The sequence below is a fragment of the Semicossyphus pulcher genome, unplaced genomic scaffold (assembly GCF_022749685.1).
Source record: "Semicossyphus pulcher isolate SPU_LCO1_2020_fin unplaced genomic scaffold, fSemPul1.0.p SCAF_23, whole genome shotgun sequence".
In the NCBI taxonomy this organism is placed as follows: domain Eukaryota; kingdom Metazoa; phylum Chordata; class Actinopteri; order Labriformes; family Labridae; genus Semicossyphus; species Semicossyphus pulcher.
Window position 1 is genome coordinate 3,451,903 of NW_027211697.1, and position 27,144 is coordinate 3,479,046.

At 39.2% G+C, this 27,144-nt stretch overlaps 2 protein-coding genes across 2 annotated transcripts; one reads left to right on the forward strand and one right to left on the reverse strand.

The window, feature by feature from the left end:
• The first annotated feature begins 562 nt into the window (after positions 1 to 562).
• On the forward strand, positions 563 to 21,963 carry LOC138602782 (histone acetyltransferase KAT7-like). The gene is made up of 15 exons (XM_069674345.1): positions 563 to 692; positions 2,576 to 2,720; positions 4,133 to 4,351; positions 5,750 to 6,031; positions 6,116 to 6,198; positions 6,384 to 6,470; positions 6,968 to 7,066; positions 7,168 to 7,278; positions 8,065 to 8,256; positions 11,199 to 11,288; positions 11,429 to 11,569; positions 13,270 to 13,363; positions 13,590 to 13,736; positions 17,377 to 17,483; positions 17,647 to 21,963. Exons 1-15 carry the CDS (start codon positions 678 to 680, stop codon positions 17,743 to 17,745), a joined length of 1,911 nt encoding a protein of 636 aa, XP_069530446.1. The 5' UTR covers positions 563 to 677; the 3' UTR covers positions 17,746 to 21,963.
• Positions 21,964 to 23,856: 1,893 nt separating this feature from the next.
• LOC138603197 (protachykinin-like) lies at positions 23,857 to 26,418 on the reverse strand. Its single transcript, XM_069674899.1, has 6 exons — positions 26,395 to 26,418; positions 25,916 to 26,044; positions 24,447 to 24,543; positions 24,218 to 24,250; positions 24,058 to 24,111; positions 23,857 to 23,907 (listed from the first exon to the last, which is right to left on the reverse strand). Exons 1-6 carry the CDS (start codon positions 26,416 to 26,418, stop codon positions 23,873 to 23,875), a joined length of 372 nt encoding a protein of 123 aa, XP_069531000.1. The 3' UTR covers positions 23,857 to 23,872.
• Between the last annotated feature and the right edge of the window lie 726 nt (positions 26,419 to 27,144).

Genomic DNA, 27,144 nt, shown 5'->3' on the forward strand with positions numbered 1-27,144 from the left:
ACCTACAACACGTCAACGCAACGTGCTGCTAGCTTCCCTCCCACTTGAACGCGACCTGCGCTGAAGAAACGAATTTGCAGAGCTACATGAAATGTTTCACCCTTATTTACTTCCGGTGTTGTTTCTGATTTCTAAAGGTTCATTCATTAGACTGAATTAAAGCAAACAACGTAATGTTAATGTTCTTCGAAAGATACCGACAGGAAATTAATTAATTATTATAATGAATATGTATAACAAATTCTGAATACTTCTGGGGTTTTAGGCAGTTGGTCCGTTTACATCTGATGAGTTTTTTTATGAACGTAGTAATTAATGTTAATACAATATAGTGACTAAACTTATACAACTCTTTATTCGTTTTTTTAATCTATTATTATAATTCCTCATTTTTAACATGTTCGGCTCAATTGCATTTCAACATGATTTTAATTATTGGTCTGCCTTCACAGCTGTATTTTCCACACGGAGGTATTTTGTCGACGGACCAAAAAAAACGGACGAGCTCGCGCCGTGCTAACAGGGAAGTGTAGAGAAATCGATGCGCGTTTTTTCAGCTGAGTTGGCTCATATCAAAGCTGGTGATTTTTCTTCTCGTAATTTATACAGTTTACGAGAAATCGATCCCAAAGTACGGATCAATAATCCCAAAGTGGCGACACGTAAAACCTTTGAAAATGCCCCGTAGAAAGGTAAGGCGGGTGTTTGCTGCAGACTTAGCCGTTACAGGATACTGCACTCATAACAACATAACGTCATAGCTAATGTTAGCCAGCGTAGTGGTAAAACACAAATTGTATGGATAAACCTTTGACCGCCTGCGAATTGAAATGTGATTTTTCAAGATGGCGTTAATAAGTTGTAGTTGTGTGTTGAATATCAATTTTGATAACGTTACTGCAAAACCACACACGAGCTACGAGCTGTGTTCTGTGTTGTGCTAAAAGCTATGCTAGCTAATGTTTATTGCTGAGTTGCAAGGATATTGATTTGTTCATAAAGTGTCGCTTCTTCGGGTAAAGCTAGTGAGAAGCGCTTAGAAATCTGGGCTCTGCGTGTTCTTGGTAAGATTTCCACCTGCTGGCGCAGAGCATGGGGATGCTGCCCACAGTTAACGTCGATAACGGCAGCTCTAACTGATGAAAGGGAACAGGCTGTTCTTTGAGTGCGAGGATGGAACGGAGCGTCCGCACCAAAACAACGCTGTGATTGGACAGAATCGGGGCAGGCGTTGCTTTAATTGGTGGGGCTACCTCTAACCCAGCCTCCTCCACACTTTAATTGGTCGTATGTAAATTTGGTGCTCAGCATCTTGTTGTGAAGTTTTCAAATGAAATGTGCGCTAGTGGTTCACGCTGTAGTGTAGAGTGGTATTTATCTCGTTTCTTTTGCTTTTAACGTATATAATATCTGGTACCGATTTTTTCATTAGTATAAATGTAGACTACTTTAAGAATTCAAAGACCAGTAGCCTAATAGTCATGTTATTAACATTATTTTGCACATTAATGTGCATAAAGCACTGTAAAACCAACACCAGCATTCATATTTTGACTTACTGTACTTCCTACGATTATTTTGCATCTGTATGTTTCTGTCATGTAATTTGTATTTATGATGTATATAGTGAGGATGTACGTCTCCTTAAATTTAATTTCCTTACCTTATATTTTTTCTCTGTCGTGCTGTAATAGTTATTCTTATACCGGGACATTATATCGTATTTAATATTGCGATTGTGATTTCTTGGACGGTCCAGTGTTAATAAAATGTAACATTAGAAAAACGGATCTGTTAATATTGATATATTATAACTGTGAATAAACCACAGTATTAAGTCCAGTAAATGAAATGTAGTGGGATGTGTATACTATTATTTAACCTGATGAACCGATAGTATTAATTGTAGGAAGCCCGATGCCACATACGGGTTCTTATTATATAACAGAGTATTGAATGGGCCCCAATATTTATTCAATGCAAATGGCATGAGTCCCCTTACCCCACCCCCACCCAGCTGGGTTTTGGTTTCTCGTGGTGTAGGGTGAGCCCTGATTCGCCTCAGCATCACCCCATTCATTCCGTGCGGCAGGAAGCTACACCGCTTGCAATTTCGGCTGAATGAGAAGCAAAATAAGTTCATATAGCATTTAATTAGTTGATGTCTTCAGTGAATTTGTTCAGGTGCTCTTGACTATAGTCTTAAAAATTTGCCGACTCAACTGGCGAAAAACTGGAAATTCACGCGGAGGGTGCACTCAGGCTTTGTGGCAATTTGTTGCTGGTTTAATAGATAATCGGTATGATGTGTTTTGTACCCGTGGTGGTACCGATTAGGCTTATTTTAAGTATTTATTGACGAGTCTATCGTGACAAGAGGGGGTACATTTTCGAAGGAGATGTGGAGGGGGTGATGCTCCTCCCCCAATATGGGATCTTTGTTGAATTATCCGCTGGTAAAAAACAAACAAACATACACTCAAATCTTTACTCCTCACTTAATTTCTCTAACTGATCTAAGGCTGTCCAGAGTTAAACTAAGCAGAGTGTTGGTAACTGTTGTTGTGGTTTCCAGAGGACTGCAGGTAGCAGCTCGGATGGGACGGAGGACTCGGATTTTTCCGCCGACCTCGAGCACACAGAAGCTTCCGAGACTGTACACAGGCGCAGCAGCACGCGCCTGACTCGTGCGTCACTGCGCCTCAGCCAAAGCTCACAAGGTAAGCATTTAAAGTTTTTTATTTTAAAAAATTCATTGTAGGCAGGACATAAATAACACAATTTTATCGTACACAGGCAAGAACATATTGTATCAGAAATTGTGAAATAACCAATTAGAGGGATTGTTGTAGCTTAGAATGGAATAAATGCCTATGTTATATAGCATCAGTAGCCTACATGCTAATTATTCAATTCTTTCAAAATGATTAGTTCTTAAAAGTGTTTTAGTGTTAAAACAATGGCTTGGGTCTTATTTCAAAGTGCTATACAGTCAAATACCCTCAAATCCTAGTTGAAGAATGAGTACTTCCTGGATGTGTCAAAGAGTCTCATTAGGGCATAGGCATAAAGAAAGATAAATGATAACTGATCTACATATATGTATATATATATATATATATATATAGTTGTATTATATTACACAGTACCATGTCAGTTCCTCAGAGTGACACCCATGTGGTTTTATTAACCTTTTAAGGGATCACCAGTTATGGGAATTACTTTAAATTGATGAAAACAATTCATTTTGCAACAACTATTACACCAGTGCATTTGAGGACTTTTGGAGGACTTTTTTTGGCCTTTTTACTGCTTATTTGGGTGTGAAGAAAGATATGAAAGTAAGAATGACCATGTTCTATATTTGTTTTATTTGTATATTTAAACCATTTTATTATTTTAGGGTTGTGTTATCTGCTTTTCACCTGTAGTGAACCTCAGGTACTTGTTTTAATCATACCTGTTTTCTAAAACATGTTATTTATGAAGCACGACATTTGGATGAGGACAGATACTTTCATTCAGGGACCAAAGAGAGACAGCCCCCCAACACCAACAGTTCTGCTGTGGCTATTATATATTGGCAGCCTTAAAGCATGAATGGGTTCAGACAGCCTGACCTCCCCCCACAACAGACGCACAAACTCTCCCTCACCCCCTGTGTGACCTCTTTCTGCTGTGTCTGCCAAAGGGGAATTACAGAAGAGAAAGAAGGGCCGACACTGTTTCCTTTGCTTTTTGTTCGTCAGAGAAGTTGGCAGTGCTGACAGATAGTGCTTGAAAAAGCTTAGAAATAGCATGGAGGCTAGATTCATCCAACAGGAGCATATTCAGAGGTTCAGTCTTTCTTTCTGTGGCAGGAAAAGACTCTTCAAAACCATTCAGGCCTTCACAACAATTAACTATATTTTCTTTTACCGTTTTGCTTTAAGTGACTCACTTACAGACTGCTTCTTTTAATTATATTAAAGTAATCATCACAAAAGAAAATATATCTCTTTATCAGACTGTAGGTGTTTTAGGTGCTCAAATGCGCTCAAAGAAAGAAGGATATTTACATTATAATTTTTAGGTTATATGTTTTGTAAATAAAACCACATTGGAAATTATTGATTAACGTCTTCCCTTATAGATAACTGCAGCTCAGTACGGAGCAGTTCTCCTAAAGCGGGGGGTGCTGATGAAAGCCTGGATTCAGCAGCTGAATTGGCAGCAGCAGCAGCAGTGGCAGCATCCGTCTTCTCATCTGGGCGCAGAATCACACGCAGCCAGCAGGGGGTGATAAACACCACAGCCAAAAAGTACCCACTGCGACAGAGCAGGTCATCTGGTTCTGATACTGAGGCTAATGGTAAGACCAGTAATTTTTCTTATGTGTCTTAGAAATTAGATGTATAAAGTACAATAGGATTGGTTCCAAAATTTCCTATTAAAAAAGAGTGCTGTTGTAAGTATATTTATAATTGTAATATAATATATTATTATTATTATTATTTACATGTATCATTATTTATTAATGAAAAAAATTTTCATAATCTTGCATAAAACAGAATAGAAAAATAAATACAAAGATCGAATATTTAAAGCTAAATTAAGGCAAAAATCCTACAAATTAAAACAAAAGGACAAAATCATGCATTAATAACAGATGTGCAGGTAATGCCAAAAGGCCTTAAAAGGCTTATTCTGTGGCTCCCCCTTGACAAGAAAGCAAAGAAGCATAATAACTACAGTCTACAGTCACACCATCATATGTCTAAATCCAATCAACAATACTGTTACAGACGAAAATTAAAAATAAACTAATGAATAGTACAAACTAAGGAATCATAGTACAAACTAATGAATCTTGAATCATTTTAAAATGTGGTTTCCATTTTTAATTTGTTATCAATCATTGATTGAAGGAGACTTTTAAATTGCTCTCTCCAAAAGCACAACTTTAGTTTGTGAATTTGGTCCAAATAAATAAAAAATGTTCTTGAAGATGAGTAAAAGTGTATTTAGCTATAGCCTCTTTAATATGTAATGTAGTTTATTATTAAGGTTTCTGTAAGAATAAAATAAACTAGTGTTCACAAATTAAAAGATAAGGTTTCAGTGTACAAACATTAAAGGCCCTAAAATCGACCCCTGTGGAACACCTGTAGGTAACAAATTAAACTTGACCATGAATATATGCAAAGATTCCACACATTTTCTCTGAGGCTTCTGAAGAGGTACATAGTAGTCGAACATGTGATATACATTTAAATGAATTTTTTTCTTATTATCTGTACAATCTTTTATATCTAATGGAACTGGAAAAATCCCTGTAACTTGGCGGCCAAAACAGAGTTCAAACACTGTTTTTCTGCTGCTGTAACATCAGTCTTTACTATTGGATTTCTTAGCTGGCATCGGTTGCTGGAGGCAGTTAGCTGCAACTGTTGCGGCCCTCAGAGGTTTCCCTTAAGATAGATGTGTGGCAATATAGATCCTGTTATAACCGAGGAAGTGGTTTAATATTTGCATTACTTTGAACTTAGGGATTGACACTGATTTTTATCTTTCATATCTATGATCTTTTCAGTGGTGATACTGTCAGTGTGCTGCTGTTGTCCAACCCATAGTATTTGTCTTAGTCGACCATTTATGTCTACTGCATTTTGTAAGACAAGTTATTGTTTGTATGCATGGATTGTAGGTTCGTACCTTTCATTCTTGCAATTGTTCACTCTCTGTCCTTTTGTCCTGATTGGCTCAACAGACCTGAAGCAAGGGGCAGACCGGGACGAGACCCCTCCTCGCACCCCGACAGGTAATGCCCCATCTTCAGAGTCAGACATCGAGGTCTCGAGCCCCAGCAATGACAATGTGTCTTCAAGTAACGATATTGTAGTTTCACAAGAGGAGGACGAGAGATTGGCCAAAGAGCTGTCACTTAAAGAGGCCGCTGCCCACGATCTTTCACACCGGCCCAAACGACGGCGTTTCCATGAGAGCTACAACTTCAACATGAAGTGTCCCACGCCTGGGTGCAACTCATTGGGTGAGGATACAAACGCTGCAGCATTTGTCATTGCATCAGGTATCCAGCTTCTATGCACCTCCCAATTTTCTCCTTTTCTCTCAGGACATCTAACAGGGAGGCATGAGAGACATTTCTCCATATCAGGATGTCCTCTCTACCACAACCTCTCCGCTGATGAATGCAAGGTACACACACATACACACACACTCAGAGATATACTATGAGCAGGGAATGTTTGAGAGAAACTAAGAGTCAACTTCAAGTTGACAAGCTGTGAAGCCTCCAAGAATATGCAGGTGGTTGTTGAAATGTTTGTGCTGCGGGCGTAGTTGTGAGTCATTTGGTGGTAGACAGTGTTGATGTTTTGTAGGGCAAGGCATCGACACGCGAGAAACAGACAGAGGAAAGGACGCTCTCGCATCGCCAGGACGAGAACAGACACTCCACAAGAAACCAGGTAGCACACAAGCACACATACACATAGAAATACAAGTGCATTAGACAGGCACAACACATTATGACACATGCTAAGACACATAAAACAGACAGATACAGAATGTCAGGAAAACTTATTCTCACATGTGAGTAATTCTACACTTGCAACACCTGAATTTCCCCTCTGGGGATCAATAAAGGATAATCTTCTCTTATGTCCAGTCCCGCTTGTGGAACTCTTAATCTTCTCTTAAATGGCAAAAGCTGATTGTTCAAATTTATTATGAGTGGGATCTGATGTAATATAACCAGACAAAGACAGCCTTGTATGACAACTTTGTATCTACAGACCACACCAAAGTGGTCCAAGCGTAGATCCCTGTGGAACACCAATGCAGATGTTAAAAGCAGATGACTTGATTTGAACCTTATTTTTACAGTTTGACATTTAAATTAAAGTTAGTGTTGCATTCTTTGCTTTACCATCATTCCTCAAATTATAAATGTGTCAAAATAAAGGCCCCAACAGATCGTCAGCTGCGCTACAAGGAGAAGGTGACAGAGCTGAGGAGGAAGAGGAACTCTGGCCTCAATAAGGAGCAGAAGGATACATACATGGTAAGTGGGTGAAAAAACAAATATGTGTGCCTTATTTTCCTCCACATCCTTCCCATATAATTTTTGTTAGTCTGACTTTATATTTTCACCTGTACCTACAGGAGCACCGACAGAGCCACGGAGCAAGCAGGGAGCCGCTGCTGGAGAACATCACCAGCGACTACGACCTCGAGCTGTTCAGGAAAGCGCAGGCACGTGCATCGGACGACCTTGTAAGAGAGAAAGCTCATCATCACCTCCCTCCCTTACTGCGTCTCCTTCCCTTTGTTTTATGTCTCCCCCTTTTCTGCATTATTCCTCTTCTTCTCTGTTTCAGTCAGCAAACGCTCTTCTGCAGCCACAGGAGGAGTCAGACAAATTTTTGGTAGTTTGGAGCATCACTTGCTGTTATTTATCTTTTTTCCCCCTTCTGCTCTGTGACTTTTTGATCCATTCAGATGAGAAGGCATTGTTGTTCATTCAGGCTCACTAAGGATCACATAGATGGTTTTGTGTGTGTGTGTGTGTGTGTGTTAGTGTATTTCAAGTTCAAATACCAAATCCAGTATTAAACACTTTTCACAGTCTCTTTGTCAGAGAAATGTTATGTCTTTAAATAATCTTAAATTTACTTGCCCTAAGTCTTTTAGTCATTTAAGTAATTCAACTTTTCCTGCAAATCTTATCTGGTTGCCACTGAAAAGTATAAAAATATAAACAGAAATATTTTCACCTTAATATTCAGCCCTCTCTTAATTGTTCCCATATCCTATTTTTTCTTCTGCATCTATTTATTGTTTTGAATTTAATTTTTTGTGACTGGTTGCCTCCACTGAGGATTTCCTAAGTTTGATCTTTGCTTCACTGGATCCTCTTCCCTAAATAATGGAGCTCTTTCTTCTTTCTCCTCTCTCCCCTCTGCTTGTTCTCCTGCCCTTTCTTCCTGTCCTCTTTTGTACCCTTTTCACTCTCCCCTTCCTTCCCCCATCTCCCTTTCCGTCCCCTCTTGGCCTGTACAGGAGAAGCTCCGTCTGGCCGGCCAGGTGTCGGAGGGAAGCAACATGATAAAGACCATCGTGTTTGGTCGCTACGAGCTGGACACCTGGTACCACTCTCCATACCCAGAGGAATACGCCCGACTGGGAAGGCTGTACATGTGCGAGTTCTGCCTCAAGTATATGAAGAGCCAGACAATTCTGCGCAGGCACATGGTAAGACAACTTACCCATTCCCAATCTCAACCTTGAGGCCTAAGCACTTACTTCTTAAGTGTGTGAGTACATGAAACTTAAAATAGTATATGACATGCCACCATGACATCAGATATCTGACTCATGGAAAGGAAGCATTTGGCATTGAAAAGTCTGCATCATTGACCTTCTGCATTTGATGATTACTCATCATAACAGCCCTCAAACACTGTAGGGATTCTCCTCAAAGACAGACAGACAGTCACTGTATAGTTGATCTATCTGTCCCTCAAAGGTCAGATTAATACAGAATGGGGCTGATGAAATACTTGATCCTCTAATTTTGTTAGTCTATGCATAGTTTTATAAGTGTCAAATATACACAGTTTGTATAATTACATTATTTTTGGATGTAAAAACAGATACTTTTTTACATCAAAACATACTTTTGACTTACCTTCATGCATTATACACTAGGGGTGGGACGAAATATCGGTATGGCAATATATCGTTGTCCTGACTCGTGCAATACAATCATCGATAGGCTCGATACTTTTATTTACAAATGTATGGAGCTCTAAACAGATTTCCCTGCGATTTTGACTCCCTGCATCACTACTTTATGACTCCTCGCGGTAGTGCTTATAACATTAATGAGGGTAATGTGAACGCAAATTAATTGAAGTTGACAGCAGCATAAAAGAAGAAGAAGAAAAAGACAGTGGGATAGAAGCGGTAGATAGCGGTGAAAATAAATTAAGACATGTGCCAGCCACTTTCAAATCCAATGTCCTTATATGTTTTTACAGTTGTTCTATAGTTGTGTACATTTGATTTACAGACTGAAAACAAGTTCATTGTTTCACATTCTGTGAAACTGACTGAATTTCAGTGAATAAATACATTAATCCTGCACATTTTGTATTCTTCAGTAATTTAGATGATGTATCATTATATGATTGTCTTGCAATATATCAATTATCGCAGAATCGCTGTATCGTGATATTATTGTCATCAAAGGCCACGTATTAGAGGTCTTCACGGGTCCAATGGAACCCAAGGACCCGGATTGGTTCGGGTCCACGTTTTATGTGGGCAATCAGTCCCGGGTCGGAACTCGTTCTATTACCCCGGGTTCCGGGTCTGTTCAACATTATGTGTAATACCCGAGTGGATCCGGGAAGACCCGGCTGTGATTAGAAATGACCTGGCCGAGCGATTGCTCCAGCTGCTTTTGCTCCAGCTGCTTTTGCTCAGGAGGTGAAGGGTCAGATCACAGGTCCGACTCAGACAACACAGATGATAGCACACTATAAATGCTAACGTTAGCAGCCGTGGCAAAACGTAATCGTTATCATCGTTCAAAAGGACAAATAGTTGAAGTTATCTTTATTATGTCATGGATAACAGAAAATTTGGATGTGTTTTATGAACTTTCTTGCCGAGGAGGATGGATTATATGCACGGCCAGGCACAGAAGGCTACGTCTTGTTAGGTAGGACAAAAAGTTTGGTTTTGACAGCTGACTAACGGTAACTTGTTAATAGGGCTGGGTATCGATAAGGATTTCTCAATTTGATTAGATTCCGATCCGATTTGATTCAATATCGAGTTGTTTAGGGGTATTTCAGTTACAATATCAATATACCTCTAACCTGGTGCATTATCAACATTTTGAATGTTTATAATAAGAAGTGACCCCAAAGAAGGTACGTCATGTACTGTTTATTTAACATGACAAACATACAGCAGTCCACACAATATTAACAAGTTTATGAATTAGACACCTTATGTACTTTTTTCCAGTTTCAGATTTTTAGTCTGTACATCTGACTCATGGTTATGATTAAACAAACTGGGGTTCAACTTGCGCGAGATTTGAGAACAAAATCACACGAGACTAAGAGTTATGCGGAAAGGCATACTATGTAACAACATGCTGAAAATACACTCTCAGTCAAAGCCAACTCTAACAGAAACTAACACAAACATCAGTGCAAAACTAACTTACATATTCATGGACGCACACATGATAAAAAGAGTCTGTCTGCGATCACTGATGTCTCTGTAGTAGGTGCAGTAAACGAGTCCGGGCATGTCTCCCTCATTGCCGTGTTTCGGGGGGATGTGCTGAGTCGTGCTGCGTTCAGGAGCGCTCGGAAACATGAGTGATCAGACACATTTTTAAAGATCGATCTCGGGATTTATTAATCAATATTGGTTTATTCAAATCGATTAGAATCTATATTTTTTCAAACCCAGCCCTATTAACATCTTTCCAATGTTTAAGTATTTTTGGTGTTCAGTTGTCTTGTTATCTCATTCATCCAAAATTTAAATGAGACAAAACAAAAACACCAGAAACACTTCAAACTCAAACAAAACCATAAAGACCGAAGCTTCCAGCCAGCGACGTTGAATCATTTTAGGCAAAATGGACAGTGTCACAAACTGAGTCTGGGCTGTCGCCTTATTTCAAACTACAAGCTCTCTATCTCAGTGCCTGAGGCGATTCATAACTGTATTCCGAGACCATACAGACTCTATTTAGATAAACTGTCAATGTTGCCCTTTGATGCATTTCTCACTGTTACTATACTGGAGTAAGATAAGCAAGAAGACAATCTTAAACCCTTGAAAAGTTTGGAGTTTTATATTAAAAAGAGAATTAAACATTTTAAAAACACTTAGCATGGTTTAAAGGGCCACTTAACTGATTATACACACAAGGATCTGTTTGAAATAAGGGCACTTGTTGAAATCTCTCAGCCTTAATTGCTTCAATCTCTTTTTTAATACACCTGTTAGTCCTTCTTTTTATTACTGGACCTTCATTTTAAACCTGTACACAGACAAGAGATGTCAATTGAACTGTAAAATGAGTTTGCCACTATGTGAAATGTTGAACTAACTTGTATACAAACTAAACTCTGCTGCTTCTTCTCATCTCTTGTTGCTTTAAGGCCAAGTGTGTGTGGAAGCACCCTCCAGGTGATGAGATCTACAGGAAGGCGAACATCTCTGTCTTTGAGGTGGACGGGAAGAAGAACAAGGTAAAAAGAGTTCTGTGCTACTTCTCATTAATCCCCCCCCCCCCCAAGGCCAGTGAGATGGAGACCTGCCTGTGTGAGACGAGTCAGCTGTGTTTCTTGTAAGCTTTGATTGATCTTGTCTATAACGCTCTTCCCCACAGATCTACTGTCAGAACTTGTGTCTGCTGGCGAAACTCTTCCTAGACCACAAGACTCTCTATTACGACGTCGAGCCTTTCCTCTTCTATGTCATGACAGAAGCTGACAACACAGGGTGCCACCTGGTCGGATACTTCTCCAAGGTAACCTGGGGGCCAGTTACAGTCTGATTACTTGTTGAAGTAAAGAAAAGATATTGATGAAGTACAGTGATTCCCAAAAAGGAAAATGAGTATGTATTAGTGAATTTTTGAAGTAAGGAAACTTTCCAAACAATAGAAATATAGACTACAATGTGTTGTCTAACTAATGTATGTGTCACACACTCATTGCATATGGTTGTTTTCATTCAAAGGGCCAGTTCCTTGATTTTCAACCTCGGTTCTATCGTGCTGTTATGGGGAGCTAATGCAATTATGGTAGAAAAAAAATGTCATTTTGCTCTGTGCCTTTGGAGGACGCTATCTGCTTTTCCAATGGGCCCTGGAAAACCTCCGCCAGACGACGCGCCAGGGAGCTTGCTAAACTGAACTTCCTCAATCTAGGACGCCCGCCTCCGATGTCTCGTTCAAAATCGTCAGGTTTGAAATGTAGACTGCAGATCCACCGGTATATTCTCGTTGTATTTCAGATTCTGTACGGCTCTGAGCCATTGCCTGCAGCGAAAACGGTAGTATTTCACTCCAGCGTCTCTCAGAGGGAGGGGGTGCAATGCACACTGGGTGTTGTAGGAATGTAGAATGGGCAAAACCACGAGCTGTTTGTACAACTTTCTCCACAGCTATAGCACCAGTTTCAAATATTATTGCTTCTATCGATTACAGAGAACACCAGCTTTGACTGACAGCGGCTTTTTCCAGGGGCGAACTGCTCCTTTAAGGTTTAGTAGAATTCTGCGGGGTGATACGCCATGCACGAATTAACCAAAACGTGAAAGCAAATTTAATTTTAACATGTGTGCACATAAAGCATATTAAGCACTAGAGGAAGTGTATATACTGTATATATAAAGGCTGTCAAAATAACATGTTAATTTCTATTAATAAAATACAGAAAAAATTATGTGTCAAAAAACTTAACGCAATCACACTCCCATTGATAATACAACCATAAACAGCTTTGAAAACATGACGGAAGTCAGTGACACAACGTTTTCGGTTCTTAATTTCTTATTATTTTAACAAACAATCTGCCCTCACTCTCTCCCCCTCCCGTGGCCTACCTGTCATGAGGAGGCACTTCACACACACGCTCTTGCAGAGAAACACACACAAGCACACACAAACAGACAGAGACGTCCTCTGGTATGTCCCTACAGTAAATTAATTGATTCCGCAAATCTGTCGCTGTCTTAAAGCTTGTATAAGGTGCAGCTGTCATTTGGTAACGGTGGATCGTTTTCAGACGCTACGTCATTAATAACATCCCTTGTGCCCATGTGGCTCACGTGCTGTGAGAACTGAATCGCGAGAGAAAATATTTGTTACTTTTGTGACTTAATAAAACAGACTGCTGATGAAGACAGTTAACACAGCAGACAGAGAGACAGACAGAAAGAGGGGGTCGGGCCAGAAGCTGTGTGCAGAGGTGCAGAGAGTGTAATAGGGTATAGGGTTGCGATTAATTAATTACAAAGCCTGTAATTTATTAGATTAATTTTTTTAATCCCCTGACAGCACTAATATGTATATTTTCTCTCTATGACCACACCAAGGCCAGTTGCCAAGTGTTATCTAAAGGTTTACATTTTTTCCGACTGTGTGACATGTTTGTTTGAGGGTGAGTTCTGAATGTGCACAAACTAGATTTAATTGAAATTTCTGGATTGATTCTCCTTCTGCAGGAGAAGAACTCTTTCCTGAGCTACAACGTGTCCTGCATCCTCACCATGCCGCAGTACATGAGGCAGGGCTACGGCAAGATGCTCATAGACTTCAGTGAGTACAGAAACCTGGTGAATGTGTTCCTCTCTGTGTTTTATTGTGTGTGTGCGAGGTGTCCTCTCACAAACTCAACACTCGGCAAGAGATTCTGCAGAGCACACTAGCACCAGATTTAGGAGGCTGTCTATGTTATATTTCTGTGTCTTTATCTGTTTTCATAGTGGGAGAAAGGGATAAAGGTATGTTTAACAAAAAGCTCTAACTGATGTGTCTCTTTAAGGTTACTTGTTGTCCAAGGTGGAGGAGAAGGTGGGTTCCCCTGAGCGCCCCCTGTCTGACCTGGGCCTAATCAGCTACAGGAGTTACTGGAAGGAGGTGCTGCTGCGCTACCTGAACAACTTCCAGGGCAAGGAGATCTCCATTAAAGGTCAGATCTGGAACACAATCACAGTTTGCAGTGGTGCACTCGACTTCAGAGTCATTGCTGGCCAAGTAATATTTTTTTTTATGTTGTGGTTGTTTCTATCCCAGTGAAGATCCCTGCAACTGTCATGCAAACAAAAACAAGACTGACAGCCTACAGTCACAACAGACAATTGATGTTTCTTCCAAAACGTGATAAATTTACTCTTCACTCAGACCCCTTAGATTGTTGCAGTTTTCTTGTTAACAAAGTTCTTTTTACAATAACAGTTTCTCACCAAAGCTCATCTTGTCTATACTTGTGTCTAGTTCAGTATTCCCAAACTGGAGGGTGCGCCCCCTGGGGGGGGGCCCGGAGTAAAGACTGGGGGTGGGGCAAGGTTCAATTAAACATTGCACACAGTTCTGCACTGCTAGCAAAGCTTGGCCAATTTTGTGAAAGGATTGCCAGACTGACGATGAATCTCTACCAAACGTCACAACTACTAAAATAAAGACAATGAAATATGAAGAATCATATCTGTCCCTCAGCTGTCCCACACTGGCCTTGTGTGTGCCGCAGGTGAAGCCACTAAAAGTAAACACTCCGCGGCACATCCGCCCCGTGACTGCTCCCACTAAGTGGCCACAGTGTTAACCAGCACCAGGACGCGCGTCGCTGAATGCACTCACTGAAAAGCTGCCTGGCGTAACTGAAAGCCTCGATCATCTAGCCGACATTGCGCTTGCCTGCAGTAGCAGACCCGAGTGCTTGTTTACAATTACAGGCAGGTGACACACAGACTGCTGCACATCGGTCAGGTTTCTGTGTGCTCTGGTGAAGAGCTGCATTAATGTGATATCAGAGACTTTTCCTGTAGATTAGTCGTGGAAAACCAGAAAATGACGAGTTTTCCTTTTGCGCCAAGCAGCAATAAAGTAGCAGCTTTACATGTTTCACTCTATGTGCTTCACTATCGCGCATGATGTGACTATCGCACATGCGCACATCACAATTGCAACGGTGGTTTCAGCCCTATTCTCAACTGTCATGACAAACAGAGTGGCTTTACTAAAGTTGCATCTGTGCCATCAATTGCTCAACTTGCCTCTTATAAAGCAGCTTACAGAGTTGCTTCATGTAAAAAGCTGCACACTATAGCTGAGGAATTAACACAACCCTCAGCTATTGTGGTTTCACCTATGATTGATGAAGCAACAGCCAGCAAACTTTAAGCTAAGCTGTCCCTCTGTCAACATTACCATTGTAAGGCGCAAATATGACATGTCAAAAGATGTAGGAGCAGGGTGGGCGCTGTTTAGCTCAGTCGGTAGAGCAGGCGCCCCATGTACAGAGGCTACAGTCCTCGTTGCACTGATCGCAGGTTCGACTCCCGGTCTGCTGATCATTTGGTGCATGTCATCCCCCACTCTCTACTCCCAATATTTCCTGTCTATCTTCAGCTGTCCTATAAATAAAAACCAAAGGCCAAAAAAATAATCTTAAAAAAAAATGATGTAGGAGCAGGAGCATCATGATAGCATGTTAGTGTTTATGTGTTGATGAGAATTGTGAGGGGTAGGGGGGCTTGAAAATATTTTCATCTACCAAAGGGGGTCCCTGCAGAAAAAGTTTGGGAACCACTGGTCTAGTTTGACATTTGTGACAAATAAGAAACTGGTTAGATTTTGGTGACCAGAGGTTAAGGTAATGCAGGGTTCATAAAAATCTTGAAAGTTTGGAAAATGCTTAATAATATCAAGTTACGTCTTCAGGGTTAGGATTATGCTTGATTAGTTATTCTCAGAGAAGTCTTTATTGTCATCATGGCTAACCATTGTATCTCCCCATCAGCAACTGGAAAACAGGGGGGGCAACTGCAATGATTTTACTCTGATTTCAGGAAAAGAAATCACATTTAGACTTAAACAAGAAAAACATGTTACTTTTAGTCAGAATCCCCTTTTCAAGCTGCAACTCAAAAGTTTTCAATCAGGACTGATAATCATGAAGCTCTTATTAAATTTGCACCAGTGGGATGTTGGCACGGACTATTCTACAGTACATACCATAGTGTTGAACTCAGTTTTGAGTTCAAATAACAGCAACTCTGATTCACAGCATATTAAAACATGTTGTCACACTAAATATAGAGTTAGCAAAGATAAAATATTAAGGTCACGCAGCGATGATGACAGTGTGACATTACAGCTAATTGTTCAGTCGTAACATTCTGTTCTCCCCAAGCCTCTCTTTGTCCACTCTGTTATTTGAGCTTTTGTTCCTTTTTTCAGATGTTCTGCATGTTATTTTGAATTTAGGAGGATGTTATTACAAATTAACCTTCTCAGTAACCCCAGTCTGCATTCAAAGTAGAATATGTTCTTACTGTACTACACTGATAGGACCGCTCTGACTTTGCTATTCCCTCCTATGCAAGTAAAGACAAACAAACATTGTTCAAAGTAGCTCTCATCAAAAGTCTTTTTACTGTTATCATTATGATTCCGTAGAAACAGGACGGCCACAACAATGTTGCATTTGTTAAGCAAAATAAAACAAATTCTCCCCCTTGATTTCTTTTTAAAAAGTTTGATGTTGAATTGTAAATTGTTTTATAGTCATATTAATGGCAGGGCTGTAAGAAGGCAATGTCTATTGTTCAGTTGCTTAGACGATCCTCCATGTTGGTCCAAAGTGAAATATCATAACATCCAGTGGACGTATTTATGACCAAATACCTGCAAAACAAAATCTGTTCCAGCCATCCATTATCAATACCGCAATCCGGGTCGTGGGGGTGCTGGAGCCTATCCTAGCTGTCATTGGGCGAGAGGCGGGGTACACCCTGGACTGATCGCCAGTCAATCACAGGGCTAACACATAGAGACAGACAACTTTTCATGCTCACATGCATACCTACGGGCAATTTTAGAGTCACCAATGAACCTAACGAGCATGTCTTTGGACTGTGGGAGGAAGCCAGACCTGGAGGGAACCCAAGCAAGCAGGAGGAGAACATGTAAACTCCACACAGAAAGGCCCTCCTGGTCCAAAGTGGGATTCGAACTACGAACCTTCTAGCTGTGAGGCAACAGTGCTAACCACCGCACCAACATGCAGCCCTAAATCTGTTCCTATTGTCTAATCTTGAATTTGCCTGTTAGCAAATATTAGCATAATATGCAAAACAAATATGGTGAATAATGTAACCATGACACCTGCTTATCATTTCATCATTCATTACCAGTTTATGGAATTATATGGAAATGTGCTTATTAGCAACAATATTCCTGGAATAAAACCAAGCTTGGCGTTTCCTCAGGTTTCAAATCTTTACGTAAGGTAAGCTAACAAGCTGCTGGCTGTGGCCTTGTTTTTACTGGATAGAAAGTGGCTAAAAGTATTTATTAGATCTTAATTGTTACTGTGCAAATGTTAGCAACTAAAATAGGGTGAACATGGTAAACATAAGCCTACTTGATTATCATCAGCATGCTAATATTCTCATTGTGAGCATGTTAGCATGCTGGCATTAGCATTTGCTCAAAGCACCTCAGTACCTTCTCACAGAGCTGCTTGCATGGCTGTAGATCTTCAGTCTTCTTACTCAACAGTTTTGATTCCACTCTGACCTCCTTTTATCCCACTGTTGTTTTCACAGAGATCAGCCAGGAGACGGCTGTTAACCCGGTGGATATTGTCAGCACACTGCAGTCCCTTCAGATGCTCAAATACTGGAAGGGAAAACACCTGGTTTTAAAGAGACAGGTAGGAAACAATATGATCAAATTCAGAATTCTTTCTTTGTGTTCTGTCCGTTTTAGAAAACCCTTATTTTCCCTTTTTATAGTTTATGTTTATAATTCTTATTACTGATTACTTGCATATCTTTATATTATTGTTGCCAATAAAAGTGCCTTTGTTTCTGTAGGACCTTATTGACGACTGGAAGGCCAAGGAGACCAAACGTGGTAACGGAAAGACCATCGACCCCACAGCCTTAAAATGGACACCGCCCAAAGGGTCATAGACAAGCTTCCTTTCACAACCCAAGAACCCACACAAACACTCACAGACCCTCCTCTGCACACTGGCATGCTCACAGAAACTGAGCCTAAACCCTCACACAAACTCTTGTACAAAACGCATTCAGCACCTACAGCAGACGTTCACTTACAGACAGACGTTGTCTACTCTGGGCTCAGCAGTCACTGGCACGGCTCAGGAAATTTCATAACATAAAACTTTATTGGTTACATTTGTATGAATCTGGACCCAACACATGAATAAATTATAACATCTGGCTCTGCAAAATTTGGCAAAGCTAGTTACCATCGAGGGATCAGGAGGGCTTGATGAAAAATAAAAAACTTAAAACTGCACACGTAAAAGAACAAACATACTTTTTTAGCTCCATGATATACTACTGTTACTAAAACATGTAATGTTTAAACTCTAGAATAAAATATATATATGCAAATAACAAGCTGATGAGCACGGAGCCCAGAATTGTTTTAGTTTTAGTACATTTAAAAAAAAAAAGGCATAAATAATCACAATAATAAATTGTGTGAATCATATTAAAGAAACACCACTACGTTGTTCACATGTATGTTCACTCCCCTTTAAAATATTCAATTATTTTATTCATTACAAAAGTTGTATTTTTTTATATATATAAATATATATTTCATTATAGATATTTTTATTTTAAAATGCCCTTTTTCATCATAGAATTATTCCCTATTACATTTATATTTCATGATGACACTTTTCATGACAGCAGTGTTGGCGTTCCCTTCTCAGCCAATCACATTCCCACTACATCAGGAGCAATTGGCCCATGGAAAAAGCCACTTTCAGTCAAAGCTGGTGTTCTCTGTTATCGATAGAAGCTATTTGAAATTGGCGCCATAGCAGTGAAAGTTGTACAAACAACTTGTGGTTTCGGCCATTCTAAATTCCTACAACACATTGCACATTGGGTGCATTGCGCCCCTCCCTCTTAAAGGAACAGCTCAGCGAGAGACGCTGGAGTGAAATACTACCGTTTTCCAGTCAAGGACATTGATCGCTGCAGGAAATGGCTCAGAGTGGTACAGAATCCGAAATATGATGAGAATATACTGGGGGATCGTCTGAAATAAATCTTCAGGTCGTTATGAAAAGTGGCATTCTGAAATTAAAGTGTGAAATAGACTAATATTTATTCATGTGATTATTTGTTTTAGAATATTTAATATCTAACACAGAAGCAGCGATATTATTAGTATGTGGGGATTTAATAATGATCTATGTTACAGCCAGTGATGTCAGTCTAAGTAGGATCATGGCTGATATCTCTGACACCTAATTTGTGATCTGAAAACTGAAAGTAATGGAGCTCCTTCTCCCAAGATAAAAATATTGATGTTTAATTGGCCCAAAAATAAAATATAGTTTTAGTAATAATAATAACCTGCTTAGTAATTTCACATATATGTGCACTTAATGGTATGAAGAATAGGCATCAGCTGCAGAGGGATTTAGCCTTACATCAAACATCCCTTCAACTAAATCAAACAGATTTTACACTGACAACATGTACAAACATTTTTCTGAAACTGACAGTAGCTGTTTGGACCCAGAGCAACGTCTCTCATGCAACAAACACACACACACACACACACACACATTGTGTTCCGTATTAATCCCATCACACATGTCAGGCCGTTAGTCATGAAGCTATAGCTGCCATTGGCCTTGTTTGGACCGTTTTATGTCACCAGGATTGGATCCACCTGGATGTGTTTTGTTACCACCTCACTCCCCCCTTCTTTAACCTTTCATCTTAGTGTCGGCGGTGTTGGCTTTTTGGCATCCACATCTACAGTTATACTCTGAACAGTTACAACATACCATTATACTCTAAGGAGTATTGGAGCTTAAAACATGTCGCGTTTATTTCCATGTCCTTTTTAGTAGTTTTGTTAAAGTTCTCAATAACATTTTATACTTTTTCTACCTCTAAGGTTTACCACTGTTTAAAAGCTAGAATGGCCCATTTTAAGCTTCTTTTGTTGTCTTTTTGTACTCTGTGTGTTAACATGTGAAAGTTTGTAGCTGTGTTCAGTCAGCAAGAGTTGTTCTTGTTTTTTTTACTAGATTTTTAAAAAACATATGCTGTTTATATTTTAAAAAATATGTTAACTGCTTAGAGCGTAAAAGACAAAGTCTGGTAGAAGAATGTCTATTCTAGAATGGACTTCCTTATAAATATGGATATTTATCTAAAAATTTTATGTAGATCTGAATGTGTCCAGAAGCTCTTGGAAGGTACAGGAGGGAGAATCCAGCGCGCCCCCGCACAAACAAAAGACAAAGACAGAAGTCATTTACATTTCAGAGGTTTATCTCCTGTAATCAGAAGTGACGTGAACCAATTAAAACATGTCACTTTAGCACATTGTCACTACTTGTTACCACGGCAGCAACTATGGAAAATAATGCACAAGCTTTCTGTGGAAGCATGGTTGGCAGCATTTTATTATTTTATGTGTTTTAACAGCCCACTGCGTGTTTGATTGATAACTATTTTATTGACAATCTCCATATTTATTAATTTTAATCAACATGTTAATTTTGTAACCAGCTTTTGAGATTTTAACGAGGAAAAGTTTGACATTTTGTAAAATATTAACTTTTTGTTGATAGTTAGAAAATACCACTTCCGGGTGTGAATGCTAAATACAAAGTTATTGTAGTTATTAGCATTCGGTTAGCTGAGCATAGCACAAAGAAGCAGGAAACAGCTAGCCTAGCTCCAGCATATTTAACCGTGTGTGAATCAAGACGTTGTTTTCTTTTTACTAAAGGTTTTGTTATAACTTGTTAGTTAGTGACCTTTAGATGTTCTGGTTGGTGTATTTTGTTACCTTTGGACAGAGCCAGGCTAGCTCTTTCCCTCTGTTAGCAACATTTATGCTGTGATATGCTAAGCTATAAACTAAAGCAAATAAGAGTATTTCCCAGAAATGTCAAACATTCTCACAACACTGTGCATAAGCTTCGACAGCAGCTGGCTGTGAAATTGGAGGTGTGCAAACAATGTCAGATTGAATCAACTATGCTCTTTATTTGTGGATGCTTTTATTGCATTCTGGCTTTTCACATGTGAGGGGACGTTTGTCTTAACTGCCTGGAGTTTTATTTGTTTGTCTTTGACAGTATAAGTAATGTTGCCTTTAAATTCTGTAACAAGGATGTTTCTCTCTGTGTCTTGTGTTATTGTTTTTAAAGATTTCTTCCCACCATCTCTGGATTTATTTATCTGTTTTACATGTTTATATATTTTATAATCCTATTGTGGGGTATCTTTTAGTGGGTCACCTCACTTATTGGTAGTCTTCAAATCAATACAGAGAGGCCATGCTTTTCAAAGGATGGCCCTTACCCTTTTAGCACCTTCTCACAATAAAACTCTCTGAGATGTGTTGCTGACAGAAATCACTCCCAGCTCTTGTGAGTGTAAACACAGTTCTGCGTATTCTTTGCCAATTCTTAAGTGCATTTACAGAAAGGTGCACTTATTTTTCAAGTGATGTTCAAAGGAAAAATCCATCCTGAAAAAAAACATGATGATTTTATACACATGGCTGGGCCACTTTTTTAGTTAAGCTGTATTATCGGTATGATGGAGTGGGGATGGATGTTTTGGTATTTCAGAATAAAAGATGCCATTTTATACTAATATTAACAGGGGAAAAGAAAGAATTTTTCCTGTTCTCTGTGTGACAGAAAAGGGACCTGATTGTTTAATTGTCTTTGTTAAACCATAAATTACAACACTATGTCAAAAAAGACCCCTGGAATGGTGTAAAAAATCCCAAATCATCTGTAATGGTGCGAAAGTGATTTATTTCCTTAAACATGAGCCCTTTTGTTTCTTTAAGTCCATCTTTATGTCTCTCATCTGTTGTCTTGCCGTTTTCCTTCATGCCAGTGGCAGCTATAGATGGGCAGCTTCAATGCACTTTGCTTGGCATTAATCTGAAATGTGTCAGTTTTATACAGAAACTAGACACGTCCCATTACTTCCCTGAACCACCGGTGATCTGTTGTAGTCCTGCAGCACTTCACCGCACCCTGCTTCCTATTTTAACTACGCACTCAAAGCAGCAACACACAAAAGTAGCGTGGCATCGATATGTAGCTCAGATGTGCTTTTGTACCTGCTTCTCCCTGTTCCTACCTATTCAATAAATGCAAATGGTGAAACATCTTGAGCTTTTTCTGTTGTGTTGTTTGTGCGTTTGCCCCTGGCAACAGACTGATTGTCCTGGGTAAAGAATTGTTTGGACAGTTGGCTGAAATGGGAGTTGTAGTTCTGCCTCCCCTCTCCTTAAGACAAGAGAAGGCTGTAACTTAGCATGAAAGCAGAGTATTTAATATGATAAGTCAGATTACATGTCAGTGAGAGTATTACTTACCCTATGAAATACGCTCTTTAATGTCTCCTGTGGTTTTAGAGAAGTGTATCAAGTCTAAGCAAATGACCCAGATGATGACATAGTGACGTCATCAGGGTTATGTCATCTTGTACTTGGAGGGGATGCATTTTCAATGGAAAGCTTGCATTAACAACTGTTGACGTTGAAGTTGACATGGGTTTTAACTAGGGCTGTCAATTGATTAAAATATTTAATCATGATTAATTGCATAGTTAACTTGCGATTAATCGCACATTTTTTACCTGTTGTAAATTGACCTTAAAGAGATATTTTTAAAGTTTTTAATACTCTCATCAACATGGTAATGGACAAATATGCTTCCTTTATGCAAATGTATGTTTATTATTACAGCAACATTCCAAAACAAAGACAAAAACTGTCCAGAATATTCTACAGAATAACCTCAGGTACTGCATGCTCAAAAACTATGCTGAAAGCATAACATGGCAATCATCGCATATATAAATAATTTCTGTGAGAAGCACATCACATGTAGACTTACTCAGTCTGGATTACCCTCTTTCTCGATGCTTATTTCTTTCTTCCACAGTTTAATTGTACTCTCTTCTTCACCTTTATTCATGTTTTAATTCACTACTTTAATCTGGTCACTTTGCTTCAGTCCCCCCAACACACCTGCACCTCTGCTCTCTGCATAGCTTCTGGCCCCGCCCCCTCTTTCTGTCTGTCTCTCTGTCTGCTGTGTTGACTGTCTTCATCAGCAGTCTGTTTAATTAAGTCACAAAAGTTAAATATTTTCTCTCGCAATGCAGTTCTGACAGCAGGTGAGCCGCATTTGCACGAGGGACGCTATTAACGCGTTAACTTTGACAGCCCTAGTTTTAACAAAAGGAAGGGGATGACCATAAGATGCTGTTGAGTTGCTTTTTGGGTAATGTAGGATCTTGTGTTTTGTGGAGTATTAACCAAACCAGGAAGTAAAAGTGGGGATATATTTGCCTTCACTACTCCTGTTGTGACTTTCTGTTTTTTTTATCTGTCTGTTGTGAACCCCCCAATGTTTTCGGACTGCTAAAACTAAATCACTGTAGTGCCCCTTTAAGTGATGTGATGTTGACATCATATCTCCAATTTATAATAAAGTAATGAGAGGCAAATTCAGATATAACATTATAGATATGCAAATGTGTGTTCATTTAGAGCAAAAACAAGTGCAGACAAAAACTGTGGACAAAATATGAACAAAATATGATTTTTATTACTTAAGCTGCAACATTATACAATAACAATATTACTATTATTAGTTATTAATGCATGTTTTCCTCCAACAATGCCAAATTGGACCTAAATCAGCAATAAAGTAAATTATTGGCATGCTTAAACATCCAGATGAATATTTCATTCCATCCTTTACAGTGTTAACACAGAATGAAGACATGTCCCAGGAAAGACATAAGACTCAAAGTTTTAACTTTGACTCAATATTATCAGTGACAATAAAGCCTTAAATGAAACCATGATGAATAGACGATGATATCAGTGATTAGGAGCAGCAGAAATTGAAATTGGTTAACGGCAACAGTGCAACTCCATCTGTCCTTTTCGGACTGTGTGACACGGTGTCCTGTTGATCAACAACATAGGACTGAATATGATATTATAGTTAAAACTAAGATTATGGTTATGAAGGTCATTTCAGCTTCATCTTTAGTAAGTTTTAGAGGTCCATTCCTCTTCCATATCTGGAAAAAAAAGAGAAAAGGAGCGAAACATGAGACCCAGGTGCTGACACAAGCTTGACATTTCAAGCAGGATTAAGGTCCAAATGAAAAAACAAATTCCAGTTTTTGACCAAGGTAACTTTGAAATTCCACTGAAGACATGTTCATTACCTTCACCTAATGTCCTTTTGCCCATGAGTCCAACAAACATATCCCCTTTATTTCCTGATGAGGAGAGAGAGAGAGAAAGAAAAAAGATCAAAGGAACTTCATCTTAAAACTGGTTATAGTCTAAACATGAATCTCTCTCTTGTGGTGTCATTACACTCACTTTTCCTGCCCAGTCTGACAGGTTGAGATCTGCCTGAAATAAAGGAGGAATAAAAATCTTCACTGTAGTGGTAATAAAAAATTACAGTTGGGAAATCAGAGGTGTCTGTAGTGATATTATTTAGTTATTAATGGGGATTAAAAAAATACCACAAAGTACTATACAGCTACCAAAGAATTTGATCATCATACATTCACAATAGAGCACAATTAAGAATTGATATATTTACCCGAGCTTCTACCCATCAGGCCGTGGAACTGCTGTGCTTTGGACCGCTTGATGAGGTCTGCCAGCCGCATGGTTATATCTCTCTCTAGCGGGTGGCCCTGCACGCACACACAGACACACACACACACACACACACAAAAGAAAGCACTTGTGAGTCATTACAGGTTTGGTATAAGGATATAGTTATTTGTCTTGTAAATCATCTGTCCCTGTTGCCTGCTGGACTGGTAAGGTGGTGCTGTCCAAGGTGCCGAAACTGAGCAGCGCTCACTGTGTTTAGAATTCAATGAGGTCATGATAATTTATGCTGATAAAGCCCACACGGCTCTTCCCCTTCAACTCTACCCCCTCACATTTACAACTTCAGAGTAAATATCTCTAAACTTTTCTAAAGCTGTTAACATTCAAATGAGAGAAAAGGTGATAAAATAAAAATATGATACTCGTTTGAGTCACCTCCAGTTATCACAGTGCCCGCACAGTATTTACAAGCAGCCACTGTTAGTCTGAATACTTAATATGTCCTGAGTTTTGCCTGATAGGCTGCGCACACCCTCTGATAAAGGAAGGTTTGACCTGCAGCCTGAGAGGAAGACTGCAGGCACTGTCCAGGACTGAAAAGTCACTTGGTTAATAACAGTAAGTATTCTCCCAAAAAGATACTAGAATTGATTGTCAATTAATTCTCATATCATAGATCATAGAGCAAAAAAGCATATTTTGTCATGCCACTTTGGCAGTTGATTATCGAAGGCTGCAAGGCTACACAGGCTGCAAAACATAATAACTAACTACTTAAGGTTAGTGTATTTTTTATTTTTATTGGTTTTAATATAAAAATACAGGAAAAAATTAACTTTTTGTTGTGAAATGACGTTCCCTATACTCTCACATGTTACCAACACATTATACATTGATGACATATTTAAAACGATTAAAAGGGGCAAATAATTATTAACTAGATAAAAGTTTTGGTTGCTTTGAGTTATCCAGGTTGAATCTTTCCTTAGATTTCTTAGCAACCATTAGCTAATTTACCAAACTGGTCACTCCTCAAGCCACTGACTGAGAGTCGCTGTCCGCGGTGCTGAACAGTGACGGTCAGCTACAGTATTAAGAGAGAGACGCAAAGAATGGACGTTGCTTTGTCTTTTTGATATTTAACCTTAATTCAGCATATCTGACCAGCGGAACACTGGCGCCATCGGATAGTGGGGAAAAGTAGCAGATAAGTAATATAATAATATAATAATATTCCGTAATAAAGATAAAATGCTAAAAGTCCCAACTTGGTGCAAAATTAGAGCGACGGCAAAAAAGAGGAGCTAAAAAGCAACTTGAAATTTCTATAACACTACTATTCATTTTGACAGACAGATCATTTATTGATTCACTCCACCATTAATCATCTACCAACCTCAAAATAATCCCTTAAAAATTATAATATCGTCTCTGGTGGGTTTTTTTTACCTGCAAGTTCTCCACTGTCCAGATCTCGTCTTCTTCTTCGCTGGAGAGCGGACTCCCAAGCGCGCCGAAAACCTGCACGAACACGATCACCAACAACACAACTAGAAACTTTAGAGCTTCCATCGTCACCTAAGGGTGACAAAATAACGGAGGCTAAAGGTGGTTAGGAAAAAGTTCCCCGATTTGGACGCATACAGCAGCAAAAAAAAACTTCAAAACCAAACAAAGTGTGTTGTTCCTCAGTTTGTGCGTCCTGAGTGAAGGTCCGGGTTTGCTTTTATAAAGCCCCTCTGCTCGCCCCTCCCCACTTTGCTGCCTCACATTAAAGTGAATTTATCCTGCAGGTCGTTTTTTTCCCATGTCTGACTCAGACGTGATGTGCGTAGACAGTCAATAAACTTCACATTTTCTAAAGCCAACTGATCACCCCCCAAACTGTGAAGGATGGATGTGCTGATTTGATTGTTTCTGTTACTCACCTGTGATTTTCCTTTTGCCCACATGATTGCCTGATGAGCTAATTAAGCAGCTAAATGTATGAATGAAAGCTGATGTATGGCAGGCAGTGTGTGTTTGCGATATCAGGTCAATGAACTACAAGGAAAGAAAGAAAATGGCCACAGGCAGAGCCAGGACAGGCTTTATGTTTTTCAGGGTGAGGGGTGCAATATGCCAAACTAAATCACAAACAATACTGACATGGTTATATTTTCAATTTCAGGCCTGCCTCAAAAGCTGAACCAGATCCCAGTCATGATTCATCATCTTTTTGGCTTATGTCACCTTCTCCAGGTGCAATTTGATTTCAGCTCTGATGTATTTATGTTTTGTTTTTGTGACTCTGCAGGTGGTTGCCAGTAGCGTGATGAATTTATGCTTTAAATAATCACTGCAGCAACTGTCTCTGAAAGAAATTCATGGCTCTGTAATCACTGTTATAAAAAAAATAAAAGCTACATTACATTCATCCAGGCTAATGTAGAGTTTGTCAAACAGTAGCTTTTCTTGGTTGTCAACATTGGAAGTGTCATGTGTTTTTTCATTGTTGTGACGTACTTCACAAAGCATGATTAAAAAATCACAGCCACAACATAAAAAAGTTTAAATAAATTAAAGTTAAATTAATACAATAAAATTGTGAAACATTAAAAGTAAATAAAATCCAATAAAATATATTAACACAAGGAATAATAATAGTATAGAAAACTTATGATATATATGATCTTAAT